A 25,248-nucleotide genomic window follows, 5' to 3' on the forward strand; every position below is an offset into this window, starting at 1 on the left:
ATTGGGAATCGATTATTCTAAATTCCATTAAAACAAAACATAAAATAATTTCAAGCGTCTGACAATTCTGTACATTTAAAAATATTGTATGTATAGATCGAAGTATCGATATATTTGCGTAACCCCTAAGATCTGCTTATTTGAAGCAGCAGTCCAACAAGTGATTAGTAATAGTTTTAATAATAAAATTCCAAACATTTTTTGTTATCGTTTTTGGTTTGTGTGCATTTGTAGCAGTCGTGAAGTGCTGTTTCTTTTTGCCCTTGGCGGCTTTCCACATGCACAGTAGTTGTGCTCGTCTAACACATGCCTAAATGCCCTAAGCAATGCACGTTGCCATATCGTTGCTGTGGAATTTCAGAACTGGTCACACTGGTTATCGTTGCGCGAGAGAAATTGACAAAATATCCGAAGCAATTAGCAATTTGAGTGCAAAAACATTTTATCTACGTGCATAGTTCAGTAATGCCCTTAAATTTGTTGCGAGTGTTTGTCATTTGTATCGTGTAGCCAACTGATATGATAAAATGATTGTGATGCGACGATGAGGTAATGGTTTTTGCTGCCGTCGCTTGCTGCGTTCGTCTACAGTTTCACACATACACGCGCGCACAGGCATTTACATACGTCCAGTTTGATGGGCGGCCGCAGCGTAATCATCAATGAGCAACTATAGGACGAGGCTTAGGCTTTGAGTGCGCGTGTTGTTTACAAATTGTGAATTGCACGGTTTAAATTAGGGTACTTATCACATAAGTGCAAGCTGCTGGCTGTTTCAAAAAGCTGTTTCAAGAAAACAAAAAAAGCCAGACAAGAGCCAAGTAAAAGATGAGACAAGTCTCAGATTCAGCTCGTAGACATACTCATACACATGCAAATGTACACGCACACACTTAAACACAGACACAATCACGCACAAATACATGCACACGAACAGGCAGTCGTTTTACGCTCTTTTTGTCTACGTCTTTTGCTTTTCTCGTTTGTAATCATTCTGCAGCCGTTCTTATGTGTTTCTTTCTATGTAGTGTACAAATATTAGAGCTTGAGAGCTGCTAATTAAATTATAAACATACAGAAGCGTTAAATAGTCGTCACCGAGTTAGAGCTACAGCCAGAGCCAAACCCACGAAACCAAACTTTGGCCCATTTCTATTTACATTAAGACGACGACGACGACGAAAAAGAAGTAGCAGCAAAAATAGAAAAGGCAGGTGAGCGACAAGAGAGTTTAAATAAAAAAAAAGAAAAGAAAAAAACAATAGCTACCAAAGCTCAATCGATCAATGAAGCTCAAGCTCAATGAATGATGCATGTGTTGTTGTTGTTGTTACGCAGCTTTCACCAAATTGGAATCTAGTTTAATCTGGCGGTGGCCACTGCTCCTTGCAGTATGTAGAACAAAGAGCCCAAAATAAAAACAATATTTACATTCGCATTTCTGCAAGACGTAAACGAACAAGAAGAAAGTAGAAAAAATGTCCTTCATAACTAATCTAAAGAAGGTGTTTCACCTCGGCGGTGGTGGCGAGGCAAAGAAAAAACGCCTCTATAATAATATTAAAATGGATACCGATCCAAAGGAATTATGGGAAATGGTCGGGGAATTGGGCGATGGCGCTTTCGGCAAGGTCTACAAGGCCCAGCACAAGGAACACAAACGGTTTGCAGCCGCCAAAATGTGCACGCTCGAGGATGAGGAAAATCTAAGCGATCACATGGTCGAAATCGATATACTCTCGGAAATTAAACATCCAAACATTGTGGAACTCTACGAAGCATTCTCAATTGATGACAAACTTTGGGTGAGTCATAACAAATTCGCATACTAATGTGGTGGCATTTGTAAGAGGTTAGTTAGGGAATTGACTGTAACACAGTAATGAGTAATAACAAACATTTCAAATTAATAATGATTGAATAAATATTTTAAATACAACAGTTTGAATCGGTAAAATTTCAAATTAAAACATAAATGTAGTGTAAATGCTTTGTAAAATAAGAAGCGTATGAATTATTTACGAAAATTTTAGTAAATCATATTTTCTGAAAAGTGATTTTATATTCCTTTTACCAACTACTATCTAACTGGTAATCATATAAAGTAAAACTATAAATATGTTATGCAGAGCAATATGTAATATATGTAAACTTGATAAATATGTTTACAGACTATATTAGCTGTAAATAAAGGGTTGTATATTAAAATTATTTATATTATTTTATATTTAATTTAATTTATAGATGCTCATCGAATATTGTGACGGCGGTGCTTTGGACAGCATTATGGTTGAACTGGATAAGGCGCTTACAGAGCCGCAGATTGCCTATGTGTGCAAGCACATGACCGAGGGCCTTACATTTCTACACAAGAACAAGGTGATACATCGGGATTTGAAGGCTGGTAATGTGCTGCTCACCATGGAGGGCGGCGTCAAGTTGGGTATGCAGTTCGCTTTAAATTAATTAAGTATTCTCTCAATTAATTGCTCTGTACTCAATTACAGCTGATTTTGGTGTGTCGGCCAAGAATAAACATACAATGCAAAAGCATGACACGTTCATTGGTACGCCCTATTGGATGGCCCCAGAACTCGTATTGTGCGAAACGTTTCGCGACAATCCATACGATCATAAGGTAGACATTTGGTCGCTGGGTATCACACTTATTGAGTTAGCGCAAATGGAGCCGCCGAACAGCGAGATGTCGCCCATGCGTGTACTGCTCAAAATACAAAAGAGTGAGCCGCCGAAATTGGATCACCCGAACAGATGGAGCAAGGAATTCAATGATTTTCTTAAAAAGTCTTTAGTCAAGGTGCGTTTTGGTTGTTGCTACCAATGATAACATGTAAAACTTAACGGTTTTGTGTCTATTTTACTTTTTCAGGATCCCCAGCAGCGTCCCTCAACAGATGTGCTACTGCAGCATGGTTTTATCAACTGCAATCTGGACGCGAAGCCGATTAAGGATTTGCTACTCGAGTACAAGGCCGAAGTCGTCGAGGAGGTCGTCGATGATGAGGCTGAGGTTAGCTATAGTTTTGACTATTCACTGTACTGTCTGTTGTTGCCAGCACAATATGCACCTGTATTACAGCCAGAGCTAGAGATGACACTAACTCTCTCTGTCTTTTGTATATCTCTTTTTTACACGCTGCCTCCTTGTCCTTTCTACTATGCCCACTCCAAAAAAATCGAAATAACTAACTGCGATAAATCTCTTAATTTATTTGTCTGTCATTATTTCGGCCATATTTTGTTATCGTTTTTGTATTTTTATTTGTGTGTCTGTTTATCTGCAATTGATTTAGAAGCTTAAACGCCAAGAGAAGCGGCGTTCGCTCTATCAGAGGGTTGGTAAGTCGTTCTACAGCAATTCCCCGACGGCCGTCCCTCCGTCCAACGCACGCTCTATTTATATTCAAGTTATTATACTTATTTTTATCAGCATTGCCAAATGTTTATCTTGCTTTATATACTCGCATTCAATTCTTAAGTTTTTTTTGCTTTTCGGAAGTCACGAACACACTGTAGTGCTTCAAAACATTTTATACAATATATTTATATTTTATATTATATATATATATTTTATATTATATATATATATATATATATATTTTATATTATATATATATATATATATATTTTATATTATATATATATGTATTTTATATTATATATATATTTTGTTTTGTGTTAAGCGCGGGTCCAAAAAAAGTATTTTATTTGCAAATGCTTTAAAATTATTCTTTAATGTAATAAGTGGGGCCTTTGTACTTAAGATCTTCAGCGGGGAATTTTTATGAAATAGTTTGGTTTTTGACGATGTTTGCGTAGGAACCCCGCATCTCGTTCTAGCTCGACTTGGACGAAGGATATGCTATATTTCCCATATATATGTAAAAAATATATGATACAATAGAACCAAATATATATACATTTATATATATTTATCGTATACACATATTATTTTACATGTATATATATATTATATACATAAATACAGACATATATTTAGTTCTTATTATATTATTAAGAACTCGATCCATTATTATGTTCCTTATCGAACTTTTTAGTTCTTATCTATGTTGATAAATTCTATCTATCAATATAGATAATATTTATCAGGTATCTTTGCTTTTTTATTATAGGCGGGGTTAAAAAATACCTTCATCTGTGCTCTGAAAAAGTTGTATTGATTTTGAAGATCACTTTTTTTACATAGTTAATCATGCCTTAATATAAGAGGGAGGCATATGTTATGACAGTTGTTCTCTACGCGCGGGTTGTTAACATTTATATGATAATCTAAATTTATTCATGAAAAAGCATTTTATTTTTTTGTCAAATGACTTAAAGTTCTTAGTTAGGCTTTCGTACTGCAGTTCTTCAGCTAGTCGCTTTTATAAAATTGTAAAATTGTATGTGCATTTACTAACGTTATGCATTTTTTGCATAGGAACCCCGCAACTCGGCGCTCCAGCTCGATTTGGACGATGACTCTGCTTCGCTGCAGAGCCAAGACATTGATAAACGTAAGTGTCAATTTAACTTTTCGTATTAGACTACTTGAACTCTTTTTATATATAGTTCCAGGTACACCTACATCCATTTCGCGGGATTCCAAAGAGCAATTCCAACCAAGTAGCAGTCTACCAACAACAGCAGCGGCTTCAGCAGCAGTAACAGCAGCAGCAGCAGCAGCAACAGCAGCAACAGCAGCAACAGCAACAGCATCAACAACAACAGTAGTAACAACTAAAGCAACAAAACCAGAAAAACCAAACCAGAATAAGGAACAATATGCGCCCGGAGTAACCGAAACAACAGTACCGCATAACAAAGTGACTGCACCAGCGCCCCCAACACCACCAGCGTCAGAAAACCAACAGCAACAACAACCGCATCCCCAGCCACAGCCACCAGCTGCAGCCGTGTTAAAAAAATCAAGTGAGGACGTTGCAGAAACAAATGATAAGTCTGATGCTGAGAAAAAGGTGAGCGGTTTATTAAACATTGGCTAATTACAAAATTTAATTGCTTAAAACTCTTTACAATAGCACTTTGTCAAAAAGGAAAAAGGCAAAGCGCCTCCACCGCCTTCAACAGTCGTCGTAGCTGCTACAATTGCAAAGAAGCCACAAAGTACACCTACATTGGACGTGGAGACAACAGCATCGCCTAAACAACTGGCAGAACCCACAGGCGCCATCGAAGTGACCATTGGGCAAGATACTGGGGAGACCAAGCCGCAGCCACCCTCTCCGACTGCCTCTTCCATTATATCCGTGCAGTCGGCAGCTTCCACGGGTAGCAGCTCGAGTAGCGTAGCGGGCGATGTGCTTAGCTCCAGTACCTCACTAATAACCATCAACAGCAGCGATGCATCGTCTGCTCTGCGTCAACAGCAATCGGTACCGCCGCCGCCACCACCGCCCACGCAGCATTTAGTGCTGCCAAACAGCCTGGAATCGGTTAGTCAAATAACAGTCGTGACAAGCACCCATCCGCCGGTGATCATTGACAATTCACAGCCATCAACACAAATGACGCAAAATGAGGTAATCATCGTGTCGAATGATTTGAACAAGAGCAGGCAACTTCATGAGTCATCCACGGATGAAGATTTCCCTTCACTGGACGACAGTCTTGGGGATCAGATGAAGCAGTCATCCATGATACTGTCTGTAAATGATAACCAAGACAGCTGCATAGCACCAGCATCTGCAGGTGCTGTCCACGCACGTAAGCTGGACGAGAGTGAGGTATTGATTGTGAGTCCATCGTACGCGGATGACGATTCGGCATACAATACAGCATCGGGCAGTCACGATCACAGCGATCAGTTGTTGCTTATGGACACCAGTCACGTGTCCGTTGTCACCGTTGGTGATGAGGTCATCAAGGTTAAGGACAGCAGCCATCAAGAGCTTAATGATGGTGGCGATATCGGCAAGCGCCAGCCGGCTAATGGCATAGTGCCTGAGGATGTGAGCATCATTGTGAACCGGTTTAAACCCGGCCAGGAGCAAGAGAAACGCATCTCACCCGACAGCAGCCTTGGCTCCGGGTCGAGCGAGAATGGCTCCGTGCGGGAAAGACGCGGCGTTGAAGTGCTGATAACCAGCGGAGGTGGTGATGCGGACAGCATTGGAACTAACACTAGTCAGGACAGTCGTAGCGAAGTGGATACAAAACAGTTGCATGCGTCCATGTTGCCACCGCCGCCTCCGATAACCAATAACAACCGTAGCAACCTACATCATCAGCGGCTGGCACTGTCTATTGACGAGGAAGAGGAAGCGGATGTTGTAGTTATACGTCAAAAGCCACGCGTGCCGGCGGCCAAAGCCGGAGGCGTTAGTGGACTCACCAAGGAGGAGATCGAGCTGCGCAATTTGCGCAAAAAGACTCGTAAGCGCACGCGTAAATTTGAAATCGATGGCGTGCAAATGACCACAACGACTAGTCGAGTCATCTATGGCGATGAGGATAATGGACGTATCTATGATGATCACGATTTCCGTAAACAGGAGCTTCGCGAATTGAAAATGCTGCAAAAACAGGAGAAGAAACAGCAAAACGAGTTGCATGTCAAGGAACAGCTGGCAAAGGAGCAACAAGATCGTCGCTTCGAACAGGAACGAATGTCGCTTGAGAAGACCTACGATACGGACATGGAAACTCTTGCTCGTCAACACAAACAGCTAATCGAAAAAACCGAACAGACGCAAGAGAATGAGCTACGCAGTTCTTCGAAACGTATACGCTCTGAGCAGGAACAAGAACTTAAGATATTCCGCGAAAATCTTAAGCAGGAGATACGGCTGCTCAAGCAGGAGGTGGATCTGTTTCCCAAAGATAAACGGAAGGACGAGTTCAAACAGCGCCGTACAGCCATGGAGCTGGACCACGAGGAGAAGGAGCGGACGTTCCTTGACTCGCTCAAGGAGCGTCACGAGCTGCTGCTGCGTCGTCTTAGCGAGAAGCATCGTGACCATTTGGCAACCATTAATCGGAATTTCCTGCAACAGAAACAGAATGCCATGCGTACGCGCGAAGCTCTGCTCTGGGAATTGGAGGAAAAGCAGCTGCATGAACGCCATCAACTCTCCAAGCGACATGTCAAGGAATTGTGCTTCATGCAGCGTCATCAAATGATCGTACGTCATGAAAAGGAGCTGGATCAAGTAAAACGCATGCTGCAGCGCAAAGAGGAGGATTTACTCAAGAAGCAAACTCTCGAGAAGCGTGCCTTGCCAAAGCGCATACGAGCTGAGCGCAAGGCGCGTGATCTCATGTTCCGAGAATCCTTGCGCATCTCTACAAGTCTGGATCCCGAGATCGAACGTGATCGTTTAAAGAAGGTGGGTTAATCAACCGATCATGGTTGAAAACACTTATAGACTGGTGTTCTTTCTTACAACAGTTCCAGGAGCAGGAGAAGAAACGCTACATGCAGGAGGAACGTCGCTTTGAGGTCAAACACCAAAAGCAATTGGAGGAGTTGCGTGCCACACGTGAAAGCGCCATTAGGTGAGCCAGCTGGATGCGAGACTTTTTTTTGTAATACTTCATTGATATCGTTCACATTATAGAGAATTGGAACAACTGCAGAATGAGAAGCGCAAGGCCCTTGTTGAACACGAACATGCCAAGCTCTCGGAGATTGATGAGCGGCTGAAGTCGGAGTTACGCGATTGGCGTGAACAGCTAGTGCCCCGCAAACAGGTGTGTATACTCGGTTTCCACTTTTACTTTTACTCTCTCGCCTATTATCTCTCGCTCTGTTTCTCTCTATCTGTTATGCCCCTTCCCCATACCTGACCGTTCAAGTCACCCACAAGCCAAGGCTAGTTTTACCAAAGAAAAAAACTAGCAGTTCCATTTTAGTGTTTTGTGTTTTTTGTACAATTGTCTGTAGTTCGATTTGGATTGATTTTAAGTTACTTTTTAATATTGCTGTAAATATTATTATTTCTTGGTTTACGGTGATGTTTTGTGGTGTTTTGTGCTACCCCATGATCTCTGCCCCACTCTCGCCCCCCTTCTGCCTCTGCCCTCTGCCTCGTGCCCGTTCTTTCAAACGTCATAACGTCATTGCACTTGTGTGTTGAGCAATAATTGAATAGTTTACGGCTTACAATTTATATGCAGATAACTCAGTCATGACTAAGGAAACTTTATCTTTATGACACAATTTTTTTAGCATTGGACATATGAAAATCAGTTACTCATGCTAATACGATATAATGAGAAGTTGTGTGTAAAATTGATAAGTTTATTATACGTAGTAAATATTATGTATTGGAAAAATATCAATATGTTAGATCAGTCCTATAACGAAAGTTTTAGCTTCATTTTGACCTAAATTTAATTGTAAACTCATTACGCTCCTGTTTTCAGTGAGTCAAAAATCAGTTTTAATAGAGGAAAACTCTGTTTAAAAATTAAGCCAACGTAATTAGATTTCAACTACCGATAGTTGTTTTTAAAGAAAATTTAGAAGTAAACAAACGACATTTAATTGCTCAGCTTGGCTCGGTTCTCATGTGATAATGTTATACGTTTATTTGCTGTTCAGTACAATGGCAAAGTGAAGTAAGCCTTTGTAATGTTTTGTATGGTATAATAATATCGCCATATCTTAATTGAAATACATTTTTATTTTATTCAAAACCAAGTCTGTTGCTATTCAATTATTGCTGAACTGTAAAACGTTTTACGTTTGGTGAGCCCACCAACAACAAAAATGCAGTGCTCGACAAATTAAGTTATATATATTTTGAACAACTTTTTCTCTCTCTTTACACCCCCACGCATATGCATACACTTTGGTGGCCTACTACTCTACCTACTCAATACTACCTACAAAACTAAAATACAAAATATATATGTATAAATATATATATATATATGTATGATAACGATATATTAAATATTGTTGCAAAAAATGCTTAAAATGCTGGGCTTTTCAACTACTAACCAAACCAAACAACCAATTGACCAATTGGCTGGTCCCGGGCCTTGCATGTGCTAACTAATATAACTTCAACTTCAACAATGATCAGCGACTGAATGTCCTGGTAAGCACTGCTATCGATGAGCATGAGAAGCGTTATGGCATCGTATCCAATCGAAGCGAGTTCGAGAACCTCGAGGTGGAGCTTCCTTTGCGGCTTCGCGGTATATTTAATGATCGATCGGCGCGTTTGTTGCCGCGTAATACGTTCATTGATCAGCAGCAGCTACCCCGATCGCGTTCATCACTTCTAATGCTTGGGTCAGGCAGTGGCCGTGGTAATTTTCGGGGCTCCGCGCCCGATCTTAGTCGCAGCGTACCGAGTACGCCGATCATGCATAAGCATCAACGTGCCCAAATGCGTAGCGATCTGATGCTACCCGAGGAGGACGACGGTGAGGATCAAATGAAGCGTACGAGCGTGGTCACGTTGCCAGGAGAGCAACATTTGCGCTTGATTACCAAAATGCCAGTAAATGCGACACCGAATGAGTTGGTTAAGGTGGTAACCACAAACCCGCAGCTGAACAGCGCAGATGAAATGAAATCCAAGCCAGAGATGAGTACATTCAAGCAGACAACAACCCCACCGCCGCCAAAGACGCCCGAGGAATTGGGCTTGGTAGCGAATCGATTCGGACGCCCCGATTTGCAAGAGCCATCCGTAGAATTGCGCATACACGAGGGTCCCAAGTTGACGGCCCGTACACAGCACCTTCTGCATTCCACCTCATTTGCTATCAAGCGTCCGTCGCTGGCTAGCCGCAGCAGCGGACGCTCCTCGCTGAGCAGCGCCATGTCCATGAACAATATGCACGAGCTAAGCACTTCGACTCGCTACTACAGCGACGCCGAACTGATTTTCGATGCGGGACTCAAAGCAGCCGCCTTGCTGGATGAGGTTCAGCCACAGCTGCGCTCCACGCTGAAGCCCACACACAACGGCAGTGTCACAGATGACTTCTATCACGATTTATATGCGGCCAAGTACACGCTGCCACGTATAACCCAGCGCCAGCTCAGCTTGGACGATGACCCATCGGCTGCTTAAACATCCCCAAAAAAATTGGATATCAAATCACAACTTCTACAACAGCTACGAATCCGCTTACTAAAGCGGCATCTCTTAATATACTTTACTAATCCCTAACTACGCTACATTTTCTCTTTCATAACAATGCTTGCTTTTGGTGCTTAATATACACACGTGTACACTCACATACACCCACACTTACACTCACACATACCCACACACATCCACAGAAACACCACATCAATCTCTAACTATTCGAACTATCCAGATGTTGAAATTCTCATTTTTGTCAATTGCCACTACGAATTGCCAAAGTTATATATATTTTTTATTTTGTTAATTAAACAATTGTTTTGCCTATGATGCCAAATATTAAATATTGTTTACCTGCAACCGTTACATTCCATTTAGCAGTATTATTATGCAGACAGTACTTAGACCAAAAAAGCGAAGAATGTAATTAAAAAGCTGATAATGCTTATCAAGCATACCAAGTATATAAACACTTAACTTTAATCATATACATTTATGTATGTATATGTATGCATTGATATTCACTTTTATGAAGCTACACTATACACACATACATCACCACAAACATTACAACAACGCGCTGCTTTTCATATATATAAAAACGAAATCAATCAAAAAATGTAAAAATTATGTTAAAAACAAAAACCTTTTCTTGCCGGCTCTTCTTCCATTCGTAAAGCAACTACAACAGCGGCTGCAACAAGAGGTTAGTCTATGGGCCAGAGTGCTCTTAACTCTATTCTATCTAACTATAGCTGTCTCTACTTACAACGTATTTGTGTAACTCACTTAGCTATTAATGTGCATGCCAAGTATCAAATATTAAATATCAAATATTAAATTTAATTTTTATATACTGAATCTTAAACGTATTTAGTTGGATGTTGTGTGCTTCAAAAACTGTTATTGCGTGTGATAAAAAGTCTTGAAAGTTAAAAATGTATTAATCAAAAGCTATTTCAATTGATGTGTTTTTTATTGTGTTCAGCGTCTGGAGGAGACTTTCGCGCAGCAGCTGGATGAGATGGAAACCTTGTACGGCGGTGCCTTGATCGTTTCTATGCCCACAGATGCATTGCAGCGCGATCATTTCACGGGCTCCACGCGGAGCAGCCTAAGCTCCTATTCCGAAGGATGACTTCCACAAGCCTCATTAGCACACCAGCAGCAGCAGTAGCAGCTATGCAAAATTTGTCAGCCATCCCCAAAGGCTTGTAGGCTCAGTCCCAAATATATTAACACACTTACATATATATATAAATATATTTATGTATATATATGCACCTAGGTGTATTTATAGAAAATGCCAAGCAGCGCGTCGTTCGGGTCAAGCTAAGATTTGTGTCGTTAAATTTAAGGATAAGACTTAATTTTACTTTTTTTGCATTGTATTTTAGCCTACTTATTCAATTACTCATACTTACTATATATATCTATATATATATATATACATATAACTATGTACATGTCCTATCTGCAACTCTCGAGTAAATATCAATTATATATATATATATATATATATATATATATATATATATATATATATATAAAATAATTGTATATAATTTGTTATCGAAACAAAAAATAGACAAAAAGAACATGAAATAACAAAATCAACCCACACACAGATCCTTTGTTGACCTTATCGCTGTTGTAAATATACTTACATACTTATATATTATTCACACCTGATGAGTAAGCCATATGTGCTTATATGTTATGATGGTATGTGAGAGTTTATCAAAAATGATGTGAAGCATCTTAAAAATGTGCGAATTGTGTGAGAGCTGAGATTGAGAATTGAGACAAGACAGAGAAAGAGAGTGAAAGCAGGCCTTGCATTGCCGCTAGAGTATGATAAAAGATATTTATATTTGGAAAAGTTTATGCTTATATAAAAATATATAAATTTAATATAAAAAATCCAAGAAACAAAAAAAATTTAAAATATATACAAAAAAGACCAAAACGCTAGATTTGTGACTCTTGATTTGTTTGGTATTTACTTAGCCCAAAAGTTTCCAATGACAAGGCTCAGTTTTTCAAGGTATAAAACTGCATTCAATTAATTTGGATAACGCCACCTGATTTTGATGTGCTTAATATAAGTATTGCAACATTTTTTATCTTAAAAATTAAATTTATAAATATCAATTTTCCTATGAACGCCAACCATTTTCCGCTATGGAATCTAGAGCTAAAGACTTGATATCATGAGAAACACTAATGTTTAAATTGCCAGAGACTTGCAATTTTTAATATATGTACTTGGATTGACAGCCCAAGATCAAAAATGTATAGTGCTTATATCTTCGTTTATAGGGGGCGTGACAAACCACAGAAGCTCATATCTTTTAAAGTTTTAGATAATATAGTTACTGTTGATAAGCCTTTTGTGGCGTAGCAAATCGAAAAATGGAGATGACAGCGCTTGGACCACGAATGAGTATTATGCGGCCAGTAGGGCCCGACGTCAACGCTCCCACTTGTATTTATTGATTACACTCTATTTACCAATTTTCAAAAATAATGCATATATATATATATATATATATATATATATATATATATATATATATATATATATATAAGCATGTTGTGGAATATCCGACTCCTGAATTGATGAAGGGTTGACCACTTCTGAATACTACATAAGAATATTTAACATAGGAAAAGTCCCTCTACATATATATCATTCATGTATATATATAAATATATATATACGCAAGTATATATGATATACAAACTAGAATAGTGCCCATGGGGTTTAGATGACCAGCTTGCTTGTCAGCTGCCGGTTCGCTTTAGCTCTTGGTCAGTTGGCTGGCCATTGTCGTCCAGCTTAAGCGCAACACAAGTTGCTATTAATAAAAGCGAAGGCAGCGAAACAAGCGAATAAAATAAAAGTTTCAAATACACTCTTGGCATTATTTAAATGAAATGTGAGAATGCGCTTTTTCAGGCGCCCACTTCACAGACCCACTGAATGCCCTAACATGCCGAAGCACAAGTACATCGTCATCGTCATCGTCGTCATTATCATCAACATCATCATCGCCATTGTGCCCCTTCTTCCATCATCCTGTAAGTCCCATTCAGAGACATCCTCTGCTGACGCTGTTCAGCCTGATGAAGAGCATAAACAGCAACTGTGCTACAGTTATACAGAAGCATGCTTGAGCCAACGTCCCCCTGGGGCACAGGCTGCTCTGCCTCCTCCTCCTCTCAGCCAGCTAGGCAGTCAGCAGTCAGCAGTCAGCAGTCGGCAGTCGGCAGTCCAGCAGTTGAGCATTTGGACTCTGCACTTGGCTGCTTGCGGCTCTTTCATTCATATTCATCCATTTAGCGTGTGTTTTGTGTTCTTATTCTGTTGTTGCTGGTGCAACTTAACGTTACACTGCACAAAAATGGAGCTAATCCGAATTGAAATTAGTAGAATAAATATATATATTACATCATGTCATATAAATTAAATGCTCTTGCTGGTATGCATGCCCTAGTCATGTTAGATGTTTGATTAACATTCATCGCTGTGCTTTTGTTTACTTTATAATAATTATTGCAGCGGAAAAATGTTGCATGTGCTTGGTGAGTGGCGTATATATATAAACATATATAGATATATATATATAAATAGTACCTGGTATATAAATAAATAAATATGTATATATATATATATATATATATATATATTGACCAGATGGTACTAACCCGAATGGACCTTATCTCTTAAGGAATTGGCCAATTAATACGCGTTTCTTTTAAAAGAAAGCTTATTCCACAATTAATATTCTATACAGGCATAAGTAAATGTATTAGTTTAATATGTATATCATAAATATTCATATTATAAATATTTATAGTTTTTACATTTGCAACAGCCAAATGCATCGGAAGTATTAAGAAAGGCAATTGCTCAGTGTATAAACACATACGAGAAAGCACTCACAGACACAGATACAGGCAAATACGCACACACACACACAGATGTGCGCACATTTTAAAAGTTTTTCCGCTTTTTCTCACCCACACACACATTAGCCGAGCTGGGGCATTATTGAGGGTGTTGCTGAGGATGCTCGCCGTGTTGCCCAACAAACACAAATTCCAGCACAAAGCGAAAGATAACAGCTTTGATACACAGACACAGGCACGCATAGGCGCACACACACAGACACATCTACAGGCCCGCAGTCACACCCACATCCATGGTTAAAAGTACTCACAGCTTCCTGACTGGCCACAGCCGACGCAGAGAGAAAGAACGAGGGAAGTGAGAGAGTGCTGAGTGAACGCGCGCATTCGGGTTGTGTGTAGCTCTCGCGGCAAAGGTACCGTTAAGGTATACGCTTCAAGCTTTTAGTTTCAGTCCCGGACGAGATTTAGCAACGTGCGCTTGGCTTTCATCAGCAGCTCAGCTCTCCAGCTGGCGGCGAACGCGTGCAACTCGCAACGTGAAAAAATCAACGATTATTTATGGGCGGGCAGCGGATTAGATGTACGCTAAACACACGCTACAATAAATAATTTGTTAATATAGTCTCGACGATTTAGCAGAACTGTCGTGTAAACGCGTGCACTGTTCAGCAAATAGTTCGAATCCAAATTATAAAAAAAATCGCTTTGTATTTGTATCTATAACACCAAAGCATAAATTTGATTACAATGTTAAGCGCAGGCCGAATGTAAAAACTTGGGGGCCAGCGCACACACGCGAAGCGCGTCAGAGCGTCGGAACGTTGACGGCGGCGTCGACGTCAACGTTGACGCAGCGGCCCGCAAAATTTGCGAAGCAAAAAAAAGGCGGAATGAATTCAGCCAGGCAGCGACGCTGACGCCGAGGCTGATGCCAGCAAAGATGTGCGCGCACAATACGAAAAATTACAAAGCAGACTTTTGGGAGCGGCAAATGGCCAAAATCAACAACAGCAGCAGCAGCAGCAGCAGCAGCAGCCAGCAGCAGCCAGCAGCAGCCCGCAGCGGCAACAGCAACAAGAACAACAATGTCAACGCTACAACGGACGCTGAGCGTTCACAACTAAGCAATAGAGTGGTGAGAGTTAAAGCACACACACACAAGCCGAGCGACAGAGAGAGAGAGAGAGAGAGTGAAAGAGAAAGAGAGAGAGGCAGAGTGAGAGACTTTGGTAGAGAGTACGAAAGCACCAGAGCTTGCGCTGCCATGTAAGTTCTGAGAGCAAGAGCGAGGCTGCCGCGTGTACGCGTATGCGTGTGTGTGTGTGGGTAGGAACGCCGAGTTGGTGTTGCTGTTCGCAATGCTCTCGTTTTGATTAAGCTTGCGAGTAGGTCGGATCGGGTCGGTGGGGCGCGGCAAACAGTTCGCAATATGCTTAGCATTGGGTCTGCCGCGAGCATAAGGTATAAGCAGTTAGCAGAAGCAATAGCAGCAACCAGCAGCATCCACCAGCAAAGCAATTCAATTTCCGCCAACAAGCAAAGGCCAGCGCCAGAGAGCCCAACAATTAACTCGCGTAAAGAAATTAACATAAAAGCTAAGCTAAGCAGCAGCAAACACACAAAAGTCTGCAGCTAGTTTGCTATTTTTCTAGTATATTACTTAAAAGCTTAAGATCCCAGTGGGCGGCTGTGAATGTGTGCATGTGTGGTGTGTGTGTGTGTCGTTGAGTGTGTGTATGTTGTGTGTTGAGCTAACTGGCTGCGCCCGCATCAAACGCTAAGAAAATTCTATATAAAATACTACATAAATTTCTACATAAAAACGTTTATAAAATTAAGGCAGCTGCTGATGAGCTGATCACGCTCGGAAGCATATGCATGTGTGCGTGTGTGTGTGCGAGTGTGTGTGTAGCTGTCATAAAAATAGCCTAATAAACTGGGAAACGAATTGCCGTGCATAGCCGCAAGTTAGTCGCGCGTTCACTTGTGTGTGGGTGTGTAAGTGTGTGTTGTGGCGTTTTCATAATAAATCCATAAATCCATTTTTTTCGGGCTCGGCAGGCAATTCGATTCGATTTTTCGCTAAGATTTGAATGTTACGTTAAGCCGACAGTTGGCCAAGATTGTGCCGCGCTGCCTGCTTTCCCAGCGTGAGCTGACGTGGCCAAAAAGTTGGGCAGGTTAGTCGGGCTAACACACATGAACAGATACGAACAGAGGCAGCGATAGCACAGGCGAAATTAGCTGTTGTTTCCCACTACTGCAGTTGTTGCTACTTGGCCAATTATTGCTGTTGTTGCCACTGGCAGAGCTCCAGTTTGCTGGCTTGTTTATTGGCCACCACCGGCCTCTCCAAGTGCCACCCACTGCGCTGCTTTGATTTACGCGCGGCAACAATTGAGATAAATATTCGGATTTCTAACTGATTTATTAACTGGCAGGCGTTCAATTGTCCTATGCTTGATCTGAGCTGGCCTAAATGACGAAAAGCATAGCAAAAAAGCGAGCAAGTTTTAAGTTTTTTCAACCTTTGACAGACCTGTGGACCTGTGGACGTATAGCTATGTGAAGATCTTGTTTCATTAGGAGGGCAATTCTCTTCATTTGCTATTCTCGACATTTAATTATAAGTTTTAAGTCCAGCACAACTTTTCCCTCGAGCTATGCATGCTAATCAAATTGCCTTTCCATTTAGCTGACTTTTCAAATACTTTTTCTGTACACACACAATTTCGAGCAGCGCTCGCTGGCTGACATTAGCTTGGCTAATGCAAAAGGACAGCAGCTAGGGGAACAAATTGACTCAATGCTGAACATGCTTCTAGCAGCCAATTTATACATGCGTCATCCAATTAAATTATTTGAAAAGGATATACGCAAATTATGCTCCATTTGTAATAGAAACCAACCAATTGAAGTCTGAAACTTCGAGGGTCTTGCTAAGTAGACGGATTGCTTAAATATAGAACAAAAAAATATATATGTTTTTTATTAAATAATATATTTGAGAAGTTCTATTATTTTTAAAATCTGTTATTATACTTTTCATAATTTTGCAATTTTGCAACAATTTTTAATTTATAACACTCTGAAAGCCGCTCTATATGGTTGGAAAACGTAGTTCTTGGTTATCCACAAAAGTATGCTACAAAAATGTTAAAAATGCTTTTGTTAAATGGGGTCTAAGTGTTCTAAGGTGTGTTTGAACATCCCCAACTTCCCATTATAAATACCACTTTCTAGCTTTAATTTATACAGTACTTTTGAAACTTAAATCAAAGAATTCAAGATTTATTTTGTAAATATGGAAAAAGGGAACGAAAATAAGAACATTAAATTGAGTAAGGGGAGCAATGACTTGCATATATTCCAAATTTAAGGGTTCGACTTCAAGCGCCCCACTCAAGGCCTTATTAACATTTAATTTCTGCTCAGTTATTTTTAGATTAGATAATTTAGAAGTTAGGGAAATATAAATAGATATATATTATATTTTAATATGTATAATAAATGAAAGCTCCGTTCACTTTGGTATTGTTGAATACAATTAAGCTTGAGCTTATCTAAATGTTGGCCTAACTCAAACCCTTTCGCCTCTCACTTTGTATTGCTGACTGAGAGATAATCAAATCAGAAATCTCACCAGGACAGAGCATGCCTGCAATACTCTATTTAGAGCGATTTTAATACAGTGTGAAATGCAACGAGAGTTTTATTTTCCGGCTGGATTGGCACTGCCTTTCGCATTTCATGGGCTGGCTAAGAGCTGTCCATTATCTGTTAATTCAATTGTTGGCCAATAGCACACACTCGCACATGTTTATTTTGGTCTCGGCTTAAAATGCCATCATTCAATTATAAACTTATTTCATTTATTTCTTATCATTTTTCACGCTCATATTTAGAAAGCCTTCTGACACATTTTGGGACTGATTTGTGGTGTTTGGAATAAGAATAAAATAAGAAAAATTTCAGACAAAGCTCGAGCATTGAGGCGATCAAACAATAGTGAATTCCGAGTGCTGTCAACGCGGCTGAGAATAATGGTCGAAATTTCCAATTGACTCAATACGAATCAATCAGGCCGCATATCATGTCAGAAGCATCAGTGAGCGAGGCAAGCATTGAGTACACCCCCGCACCACGCAGCGTAGACGTCGTAACTTATTGAAAAACTTTCCAAATCAAAACACAATGTGTACCTATGGGTGAGTGTGTGTGTGTGTAGCCAATGACAACATCAATAGTTTCGCAAAGTGTCAGAGGAAACCGCCTTGAACATTTCCGTGCCAAAGTGCTTGGTCGAGGGAGGTGAAGCAGGCAGAGCGGGAGGCGTGCCGAGGAACTGCGCCTGTGTTCGAGTCGATAGCCAAGTTTTTGCCTACGCTGACTGTTGCATGTTCTCCCATTGTTGGCACAACACCAACAACAACAGAAGCAGAAGCAGAAGCAGAAGCAGAGCTAAGCGTGGGCGTGGCATGTTTATCTGTTACTGTTACTGTGCGACTGCAAAGGAAAGGAAACGCATTCAAGCAGTTTTTCATTTACATTTTCATTAAAACAAATCACACTGAAAATGTCATTTGCAAAAAGCACAAAGCAATGCCACCGCAGGCGCCTTCTTCCCTCCATCTCCCCTCGCTCTGCCTCTGGTGTGTTTTCTTTGAGCAAGTGGGCGGTTGGTGTTGGGGCTTCTGCTTCTATCAAAGGCCTGCGACAGCTCATAATTCTCTGGTTTCTTATTTATTTATTTTTTGTTTGTGTGCTGCCTTTGCAGGACCCGTACAAAAATGCGCACAAGTCAGGCGCCAGTGTTAGCGCGTGGGTGCAACAAGGATAAGCAGCGGCAGCAGCAGCAGCAGCAGAAGCAGCAGCAGCTGAAGCAGCTGCAATAGCAACACAAACGCCTGGCCATTTGGAAATCACAACTCAACTAAGCAAAGGCGAGACCAAGCATATAGTATATACAATATATACTACATTCTAAGCAAAAGGAATAAACTCAAATCAAAGAAAATCAAATATCACGCATACGCCATGGAGCCAGTCATGAGTTTGGCATTGGCCGCCCATGGGCCGCCCAGCATACTGGAGCCGTTGTTTAAAACCGTAACTACGAGCACAACCACAACAACAACCACAACTGCTGCCACCACAAGCAGCAGCAGCAGCAGCCCCACTATAAGTCCCACCACCAGCACCACCTTGTTGACGGCTCTGCTTGAGAACTTAACCTCGACAGCTGCGAGTGGTTTGTACGATCCGTATGGCAATCACACGAATACCACGCTGGGCTTTGAGACGAAAGGGCCGAGGTATTCAGTGGCGTCGATGCTGGTTATGGGCTTCGTAGCGGCGATTCTGAGCGCGGTAACAGTTGCTGGCAATCTCATGGTAATGATCTCGTTCAAGATCGATAAACAGCTTCAGACGATCAGCAACTATTTCCTCTTCTCGCTGGCCATTGCGGACTTTGCGATTGGCGCCATCTCGATGCCCCTTTTTGCGGTCACGACGATATTGGGGTATTGGCCGCTGGGGCCGCACGTGTGCGACACCTGGCTGGCCCTCGATTACTTGGCCTCAAATGCCTCCGTTCTCAACTTGCTTATCATCAGCTTCGATCGATACTTCAGTGTCACCCGACCGCTGACCTATCGCGCTAAGCGCACGACCAATAAGGCGGCCGTCATGATTGGTGCTGCCTGGGGCATCAGCTTGCTGCTGTGGCCGCCCTGGATCTACAGCTGGCCCTACATCGAGGGCAAGCGCACGGTGCCCAAGGACGAGTGCTACATCCAGTTCATTGAGACGAATCAATACATTACCTTTGGCACAGCGCTAGCTGCATTCTATTTTCCTGTCACGATCATGTGCTTTCTCTACTTTCGCATCTGGCGTGAGACGAAGAAGCGGCAAAAAGATTTGCCAAATTTGCAAGCTGGTAAAAAGGATTCCAGTAAGCGATCCAATAGCAGGTGAGCCCAATTCCCTAACTTCAATTTATTTATGTAATCAAATACACAGACTGTAAACTATAAGGTATAATGGGTGGCGTGCGTTGTGTGTATAAAGAAAAGTATTAGAATTGAATTAAATTTATTTTTGTTCTTCAGCTGGATACGAGATTGAAAACTATTCTCTTCATGTGTAAAATATTACTGGCGCGTACGGCTTACGGGTCGTAAATTCTACGAATTCTTTCTTTATTTTTAAATTTTCTTTTGCGGAATAGTAGAAAACGAATATTGAAAATCATTTACAATAAGTTTTGAATACGTTTTTGATTAAAACGAGTAAAATATTAGTTCCGAAAAACTTCACATCTCAACTCAATTAAATTTTATTTTCAAGTTTTTGTTAAATTGAAAATAATTCGAATTCGACGGCAATAGACAAACTGTTGCAATTGCAGAGAGCATTCTATATTTTAACTCTTGTAAAAAAATTTATATATAAAAATAAATATAAATAAAAATAAATAAAATATCTGGTAGATTCTACCTATCTGATCTTGCTGAGCTGTAACTGTTTGAGAATTCTATGATTGCAGCTTTTGCCAATGTAACCAAACTTAGTGCTTGCCCTACGGTATATAACAGTAAAGTAGTAGAGCGTAGCTCAACAGCTGAACAACGGCGAAATATTCTCGTAGACGACAAGTCGAGTCGATTGGGCCTTGTCCGTCTATCTGTCTATGCGTCTGTCCGTATGTGTGAACCTATCGATCTCAGCATCTATAAGATCTAGAGTCTTGACATATTTTTTGTAGGTTCGTGTATAGCACGCGCATATCAAGTTTGTTTCATATATTCGATAACTATTTCCTTTAAATTGTTATCGAATAAAAACATGATCGAAACGCAGTTAATAAATTATGCCTCGTACGTCTTAAGGCTAAAGCTTGTTGGTTCGAATCTTGGTGTAATGTCGATTTTAATTTGGGATCGGGGTATCTCCTAGTCGGGCACCCCGACTAGAGCTTTCTTAATAGTTTGTATAGGCATTACATTTATATATATCAGATGTATTCGGCGTGCCATCCGTTTAGTAACTTTTAATCTTAGTTTTCACGGTTATAAGATATTTTATTTGCTTACTCGTTGTATATTGCGTATAAAAGCTTTCGAATCACATTTAGAAAAATTCATTGCATACTTTTGAGCGCTGAGCGTAAATATTTTTAACTATTAGCTACTTATTTATTCCTGTGCTCCATTTCAGCGACGAAAACACCGTGGTGAATCACACATCTGGTGGACTGCTGGGGTTTTCCCAGCTCGGTGGCAATGATCACGATACGTGGCGACGGCCGCGCTCAGAGAGTTCGGCAGATGCGGAAAGCGTTTACATGACAAACATGGTCATCGATTCGGGATATCATGGCATGCACTCGCGCAAGTCGAGCGTAAGTTGAATATGAATACTCAGACTGTTTGCGACTGCTTTTCATATGCTTTTCTCTCCCTTCCTTACGCCTGTCTATATATTCAAATATATATGCAGATCAAGAGCACCAATACAATCAAAAAACCATATTCATGCTTTGGAAGCATCAAAGAGTGGTGTATCGCGTGGTGGCATTCGGGCCGCGAGGATTCCGACGATTTTGCCTACGAGCAGGAGGAGCCATCTGATTTAGGGTATGCAACACCAGTAACAATTGAAACTCCTTTACAAAGCTCCGTCTCCAGGTAGAACAAAAATCAGCTCTCTTTATAATCGTCTTATTTCGAGTAAGCAAACACCGCACCCAGGCACACACGCATGTACCCACATACACACACACACAGACACGCACACACGCACTCACACATACACACACATGTGGGCGTTGCATGTGTATGTCTCGCAACTCAAATGCACTCAGAGCACTTCATTCTAAAAGACAAACCCGATTCGCCTGTCAATAACTCTCCTCAGGGAGCAGCAGGAAATAATTTCACTCGCCATCACACAACAGTTTCACTTTGCACATACATGCACAGCCAATAAAGAGCACACTGCGCACCCGAAAAGTATTCTCACTGCACTCCAGCTATACAGCTCGATGCACACGCATGGCAGGACCTCAACAGAGTGTTTGCCTTTTTGACAACTGCTTTTTATGACTTTAAATGGCTCTTTGTTTGTCATCATCATTCGCGAAGGAAAAAAGTTTGAGCTTGCTTAAAATCCGTTCTGCTGTCCGTCCGTCCGACCTTCGTCTGTTTTCACGAACGCAAATCAAACCTCGAAACTTGTAATTTGAATATGTACTCGTGGGCAGCTGTGTCCGATAGTGCTTACGTTATCCCGATACAATATCTTCTGTTACCTAAGCATTGTTGTTTAGAGTTTGACAGACTTGAACTTTGGATTACATAATCGTATTGAGCATCCACAATCGAAAACATATAGAGGATTTAGATACCGGGTAAAGCTGTAAATCTCACAGCATTATAATTAAAGCGTGAGTTCCTGTTAAGTAACTCTGTAGAGTGACAATAAATAAATTGGACTGTGCAGTCGGCGCTCGACTGCAGCACTGTTTTGTAGTTTAGGATTATTTGCTTTATTGAGCTCAACTTTAGTTGGAAAGTCGATGAAATTTGATTAAATTTTTTTTTGAACGAACTTTCGACAAAACCAATTTCAGTTTCCAAGTCCCTTTCGCCGACATTTCCATTTCTGTGCGCTAATCACCTGCGTGAAGAGGTGTGCGACTGCTTGTGTGTGTGAGTGTGTGGCTGGTTGTGGGTGTGTTGGCTGTTAGAGTTAGCAGTTTGTATTCGCGGCTCCATTTCGATTGTTGTTGTTGTTGTTGTCGTTGCTTGTCAGCTGTAAGGCTTGTCAATGTCGAGCACCCGATGTCTTGTGGCATGTGGAAACTTATTAAAGAGCGACATGCCTTTGTGTCCCTTTTATCGTTCGCAGATGCACCTCGATGAACGTTATGCGGGACAACTACTCGATTGGCGGCAGTGTTAGCGGGGTGAGGCCGCCGAGCATAATGTTGGCGGATGTGTCGCCGACGCCGTTACGCCCGCCACTCAATTCCATTTCGCAAATGCAGATGCAGGAAATGAACGCGACCGGCAATGGCAACAACGGCAATGTCAACATCAACATCAGCATCAATAGCGGCAATGGTGTTGGAGGCGGCGGGGGCTGCGGCGCTGCTGTCAGCAACAACAACAATCTGAACGGTGGTGGCGCCAACAACAACACGAATACCAATACTCTTCGTGACTCGAGAACCCTCCCCGTGAGCAATCGCATCGGCTCTCGTTCGGTCAGTCAGGACTCGGTCTACACAATACTTATCCGCCTACCGCCAGATGGCGCTAGCACGGCAACCGGCAGCAGCGGCGCAGGCGGCGTCAGCAACGCCATGGGCAATCAAAGCGTTCATGGCGAGTGCGGGCCCTCCATAAAGATGATACATGAGGATGTGTCGACGGCGGGTGCAAGCAGCATGGGCGTGGTCACGTCAGCACCGCCGCCCACGCGTCGTGCATTGCCGTCACGCGACTCGGAGTTTAGCCTTCCGCTAGGTAGACGCATGTCGCATGCCCCGCAAGATATGCGGCTGCTCAATGCGAAGGTTATACCAAAGCAGCTAGGTAAGACGGCCGGGCAGAATGCCCTGCTTAATGCGCGAAATGCGGCTAAAAAGAAGAAAAAATCGCAGGAGAAGCGACAGGAATCCAAGGCGGCCAAGACCCTGTCGGCCATCCTTCTCAGCTTCATCATCACATGGACCCCCTATAATATTCTAGTACTGATCAAGCCGCTGACCACCTGCTCGGACTGCATACCCACCGAGCTGTGGGACTTTTTCTACGCCCTCTGCTACATCAACTCAACCATTAATCCCATGTGCTATGCGCTGTGCAATGCCTCCTTCCGGCGCACTTACATACGCATTCTCACCTGCAAATGGCACTCGCGTAATCGCGAGGGCATGGTCAGAGGCGTATACAACTAGGGCGATCAGTTCATACCAGTTGCAATAAATGTTGTGAACACAATTATTGCGAAATGCGTAAAAATAAAACCGAATAAACGAGAAATTGTTAGCGAAAGCAAAACCAAAACTAGGCTTAGGTAACACTTTGATAAGCAGTACTGATTTTTGATGTCTAGCCACCAATATATAAATATATTGAGGAACGTATAACAAATAAATATATAAAGATATATTTGTCATACCAATTTGTCTGGGCTGCTCAATTAGTTTTCCATAAGTCAAATGTTCATTTTCGGCCACAATAAATTCTGTTTAAGTCTTTTAAAGACAGTATTTATGTGAAATATCTAAAAACAAATTTTGTTTAATTTGATTTGAATTTAAATAAGTTTACTTCTAACAATATATTTCCTGCTTTAACAAAAATTATAACATTTAAACAAAATCGTCTTCCATTTGAAATCATCTTCCCAACTTGTATTCAGTGCCAAAATAAATAACTGATAAAAATATATAAAATGGTAAAGTGAAGATTACATTTGCGACTTAAGCTTGAAGCACAAATACTTTATCATTTACACAAACCAACAATTTTCCCAACACACTAAATGTGGCATTTGGGATACTTATTGAGCAGCCCTCGAAGCTTTTCCGGATCGCTACCTTATAAGCAACCATTTTGTTAGGCGTTTACTTTTAGGTAGGCTCCATGCTCCATGCAACAAGAATTTAATACAAATATAAACGATTACGATTTGGAATACATTATATATATATATAATAATTAATTTAAAGAAAATATAAATGTGGTTAAAATTGTTGGCGTACGCGAATAAAACCCGATTAAAAAAGCTTTAACACAGTTCAGATAACCGCGGGCAACGAATCGCAGTGGGCACTTTTTCCAGTTGAGATTTAGCTTTTGGCCAATGCCATTTCAGGATTTTGGTCGGAACGATGAGGCGATCTGTGATTGGACTGCTCGTTGTGTTTTTGATAAGTTTTGATATTTTGAATCATCTTTTGTAAACCACGTAAATGTTTAAGTACCAGACGAGCGAGAAGCGAATAAAGAAGCAAATAAGCAAAGATACCAAACATCAACTATGCATACACCATGCCAGTTTATAGTATTAAATGAAAAAAAAAAAAACAAGAAAAGTAACACAAGTATATGTATCTAATAAGAACGTAACCCACCATAGTTCAACTACTAAGAACAAACTTTTGTAACTGTTGATTAAAACTTTGTAAAAAAAGAAAAACTCAAGTAAAAGAAAAAATACT

The 25,248-nt window shown here is 41.1% G+C and overlaps 2 protein-coding genes across 9 annotated transcripts; both read left to right on the top strand.

Annotated features, from left to right (window-relative positions):
• The first annotated feature begins 2 nt into the window (after positions 1-2).
• LOC111599734 (serine/threonine-protein kinase 10) lies at positions 3-11,557 on the top strand. 6 transcript variants are annotated; one of them, XM_023315488.2, is made up of 13 exons: positions 3-86; positions 1,029-1,214; positions 1,339-1,805; positions 2,245-2,443; positions 2,508-2,818; positions 2,891-3,031; positions 4,463-4,538; positions 4,594-5,000; positions 5,064-7,370; positions 7,433-7,539; positions 7,602-7,734; positions 9,075-10,797; positions 11,080-11,141. In XM_023315488.2, the coding sequence occupies exons 3-12, from the start codon at positions 1,479-1,481 to the stop codon at positions 10,074-10,076; spliced, it is 5,010 nt and encodes a 1,669-aa protein (XP_023171256.2). In that variant the 5' UTR covers positions 3-86; positions 1,029-1,214; positions 1,339-1,478; the 3' UTR covers positions 10,077-10,797; positions 11,080-11,141. The 6 variants fall into 6 exon arrangements, with proteins under 6 accessions (XP_023171256.2, XP_023171254.2, XP_023171253.2 ...); XM_023315486.2 differs by lacking the exon at positions 3-86 and adding an exon at positions 287-549 and having other exon boundaries at positions 1,001-1,214; XM_023315485.2 differs by lacking the exon at positions 3-86 and adding an exon at positions 287-549.
• Positions 11,558-14,543: 2,986 nt separating this feature from the next.
• On the top strand, positions 14,544-24,170 carry LOC111599719 (muscarinic acetylcholine receptor DM1). 3 transcript variants are annotated; one of them, XM_023315458.2, is made up of 5 exons: positions 14,544-15,144; positions 18,787-19,987; positions 21,234-21,417; positions 21,516-21,703; positions 22,926-24,170. In XM_023315458.2, the coding sequence occupies exons 2-5, from the start codon at positions 19,047-19,049 to the stop codon at positions 23,977-23,979; spliced, it is 2,367 nt and encodes a 788-aa protein (XP_023171226.1). In that variant the 5' UTR covers positions 14,544-15,144; positions 18,787-19,046; the 3' UTR covers positions 23,980-24,170. The 3 variants fall into 3 exon arrangements, with proteins under 3 accessions (XP_023171226.1, XP_023171230.1, XP_023171227.1); XM_023315462.2 differs by having other exon boundaries at positions 21,516-21,652; XM_023315459.2 differs by lacking the exon at positions 14,544-15,144 and adding an exon at positions 17,923-18,217.
• The last annotated feature ends 1,078 nt before the right edge of the window (positions 24,171-25,248 follow it).

This window comes from Drosophila hydei, unplaced genomic scaffold (assembly GCF_003285905.1).
Source record: "Drosophila hydei strain 15085-1641.00,03,60 unplaced genomic scaffold, DhydRS2 tig00000060-arrow-pilon, whole genome shotgun sequence".
NCBI classification, from domain to species: Eukaryota; Metazoa; Arthropoda; class Insecta; order Diptera; family Drosophilidae; genus Drosophila; species Drosophila hydei.

Coding starts and splice junctions, on each gene's coding strand:
- LOC111599719 (XM_023315458.2), top strand. CDS start 19,047: ATGGAGCCAGTCATGAGTTTGGCATTGGCCGCCCATGGGCCGCCCAGC. Junction 19,988..21,233: donor AGTAAGCGATCCAATAGCAG/GTGAGCCCAATT, acceptor GCTCCATTTCAG/CGACGAAAACACCGTGGTGA. Junction 21,704..22,925: donor TTACAAAGCTCCGTCTCCAG/GTAGAACAAAAA, acceptor TATCGTTCGCAG/ATGCACCTCGATGAACGTTA.
- LOC111599734 (XM_023315488.2), top strand. CDS start 1,479: ATGTCCTTCATAACTAATCTAAAGAAGGTGTTTCACCTCGGCGGTGGT. Junction 1,806..2,244: donor CAATTGATGACAAACTTTGG/GTGAGTCATAAC, acceptor TTTAATTTATAG/ATGCTCATCGAATATTGTGA. Junction 7,540..7,601: donor ACACGTGAAAGCGCCATTAG/GTGAGCCAGCTG, acceptor TTCACATTATAG/AGAATTGGAACAACTGCAGA.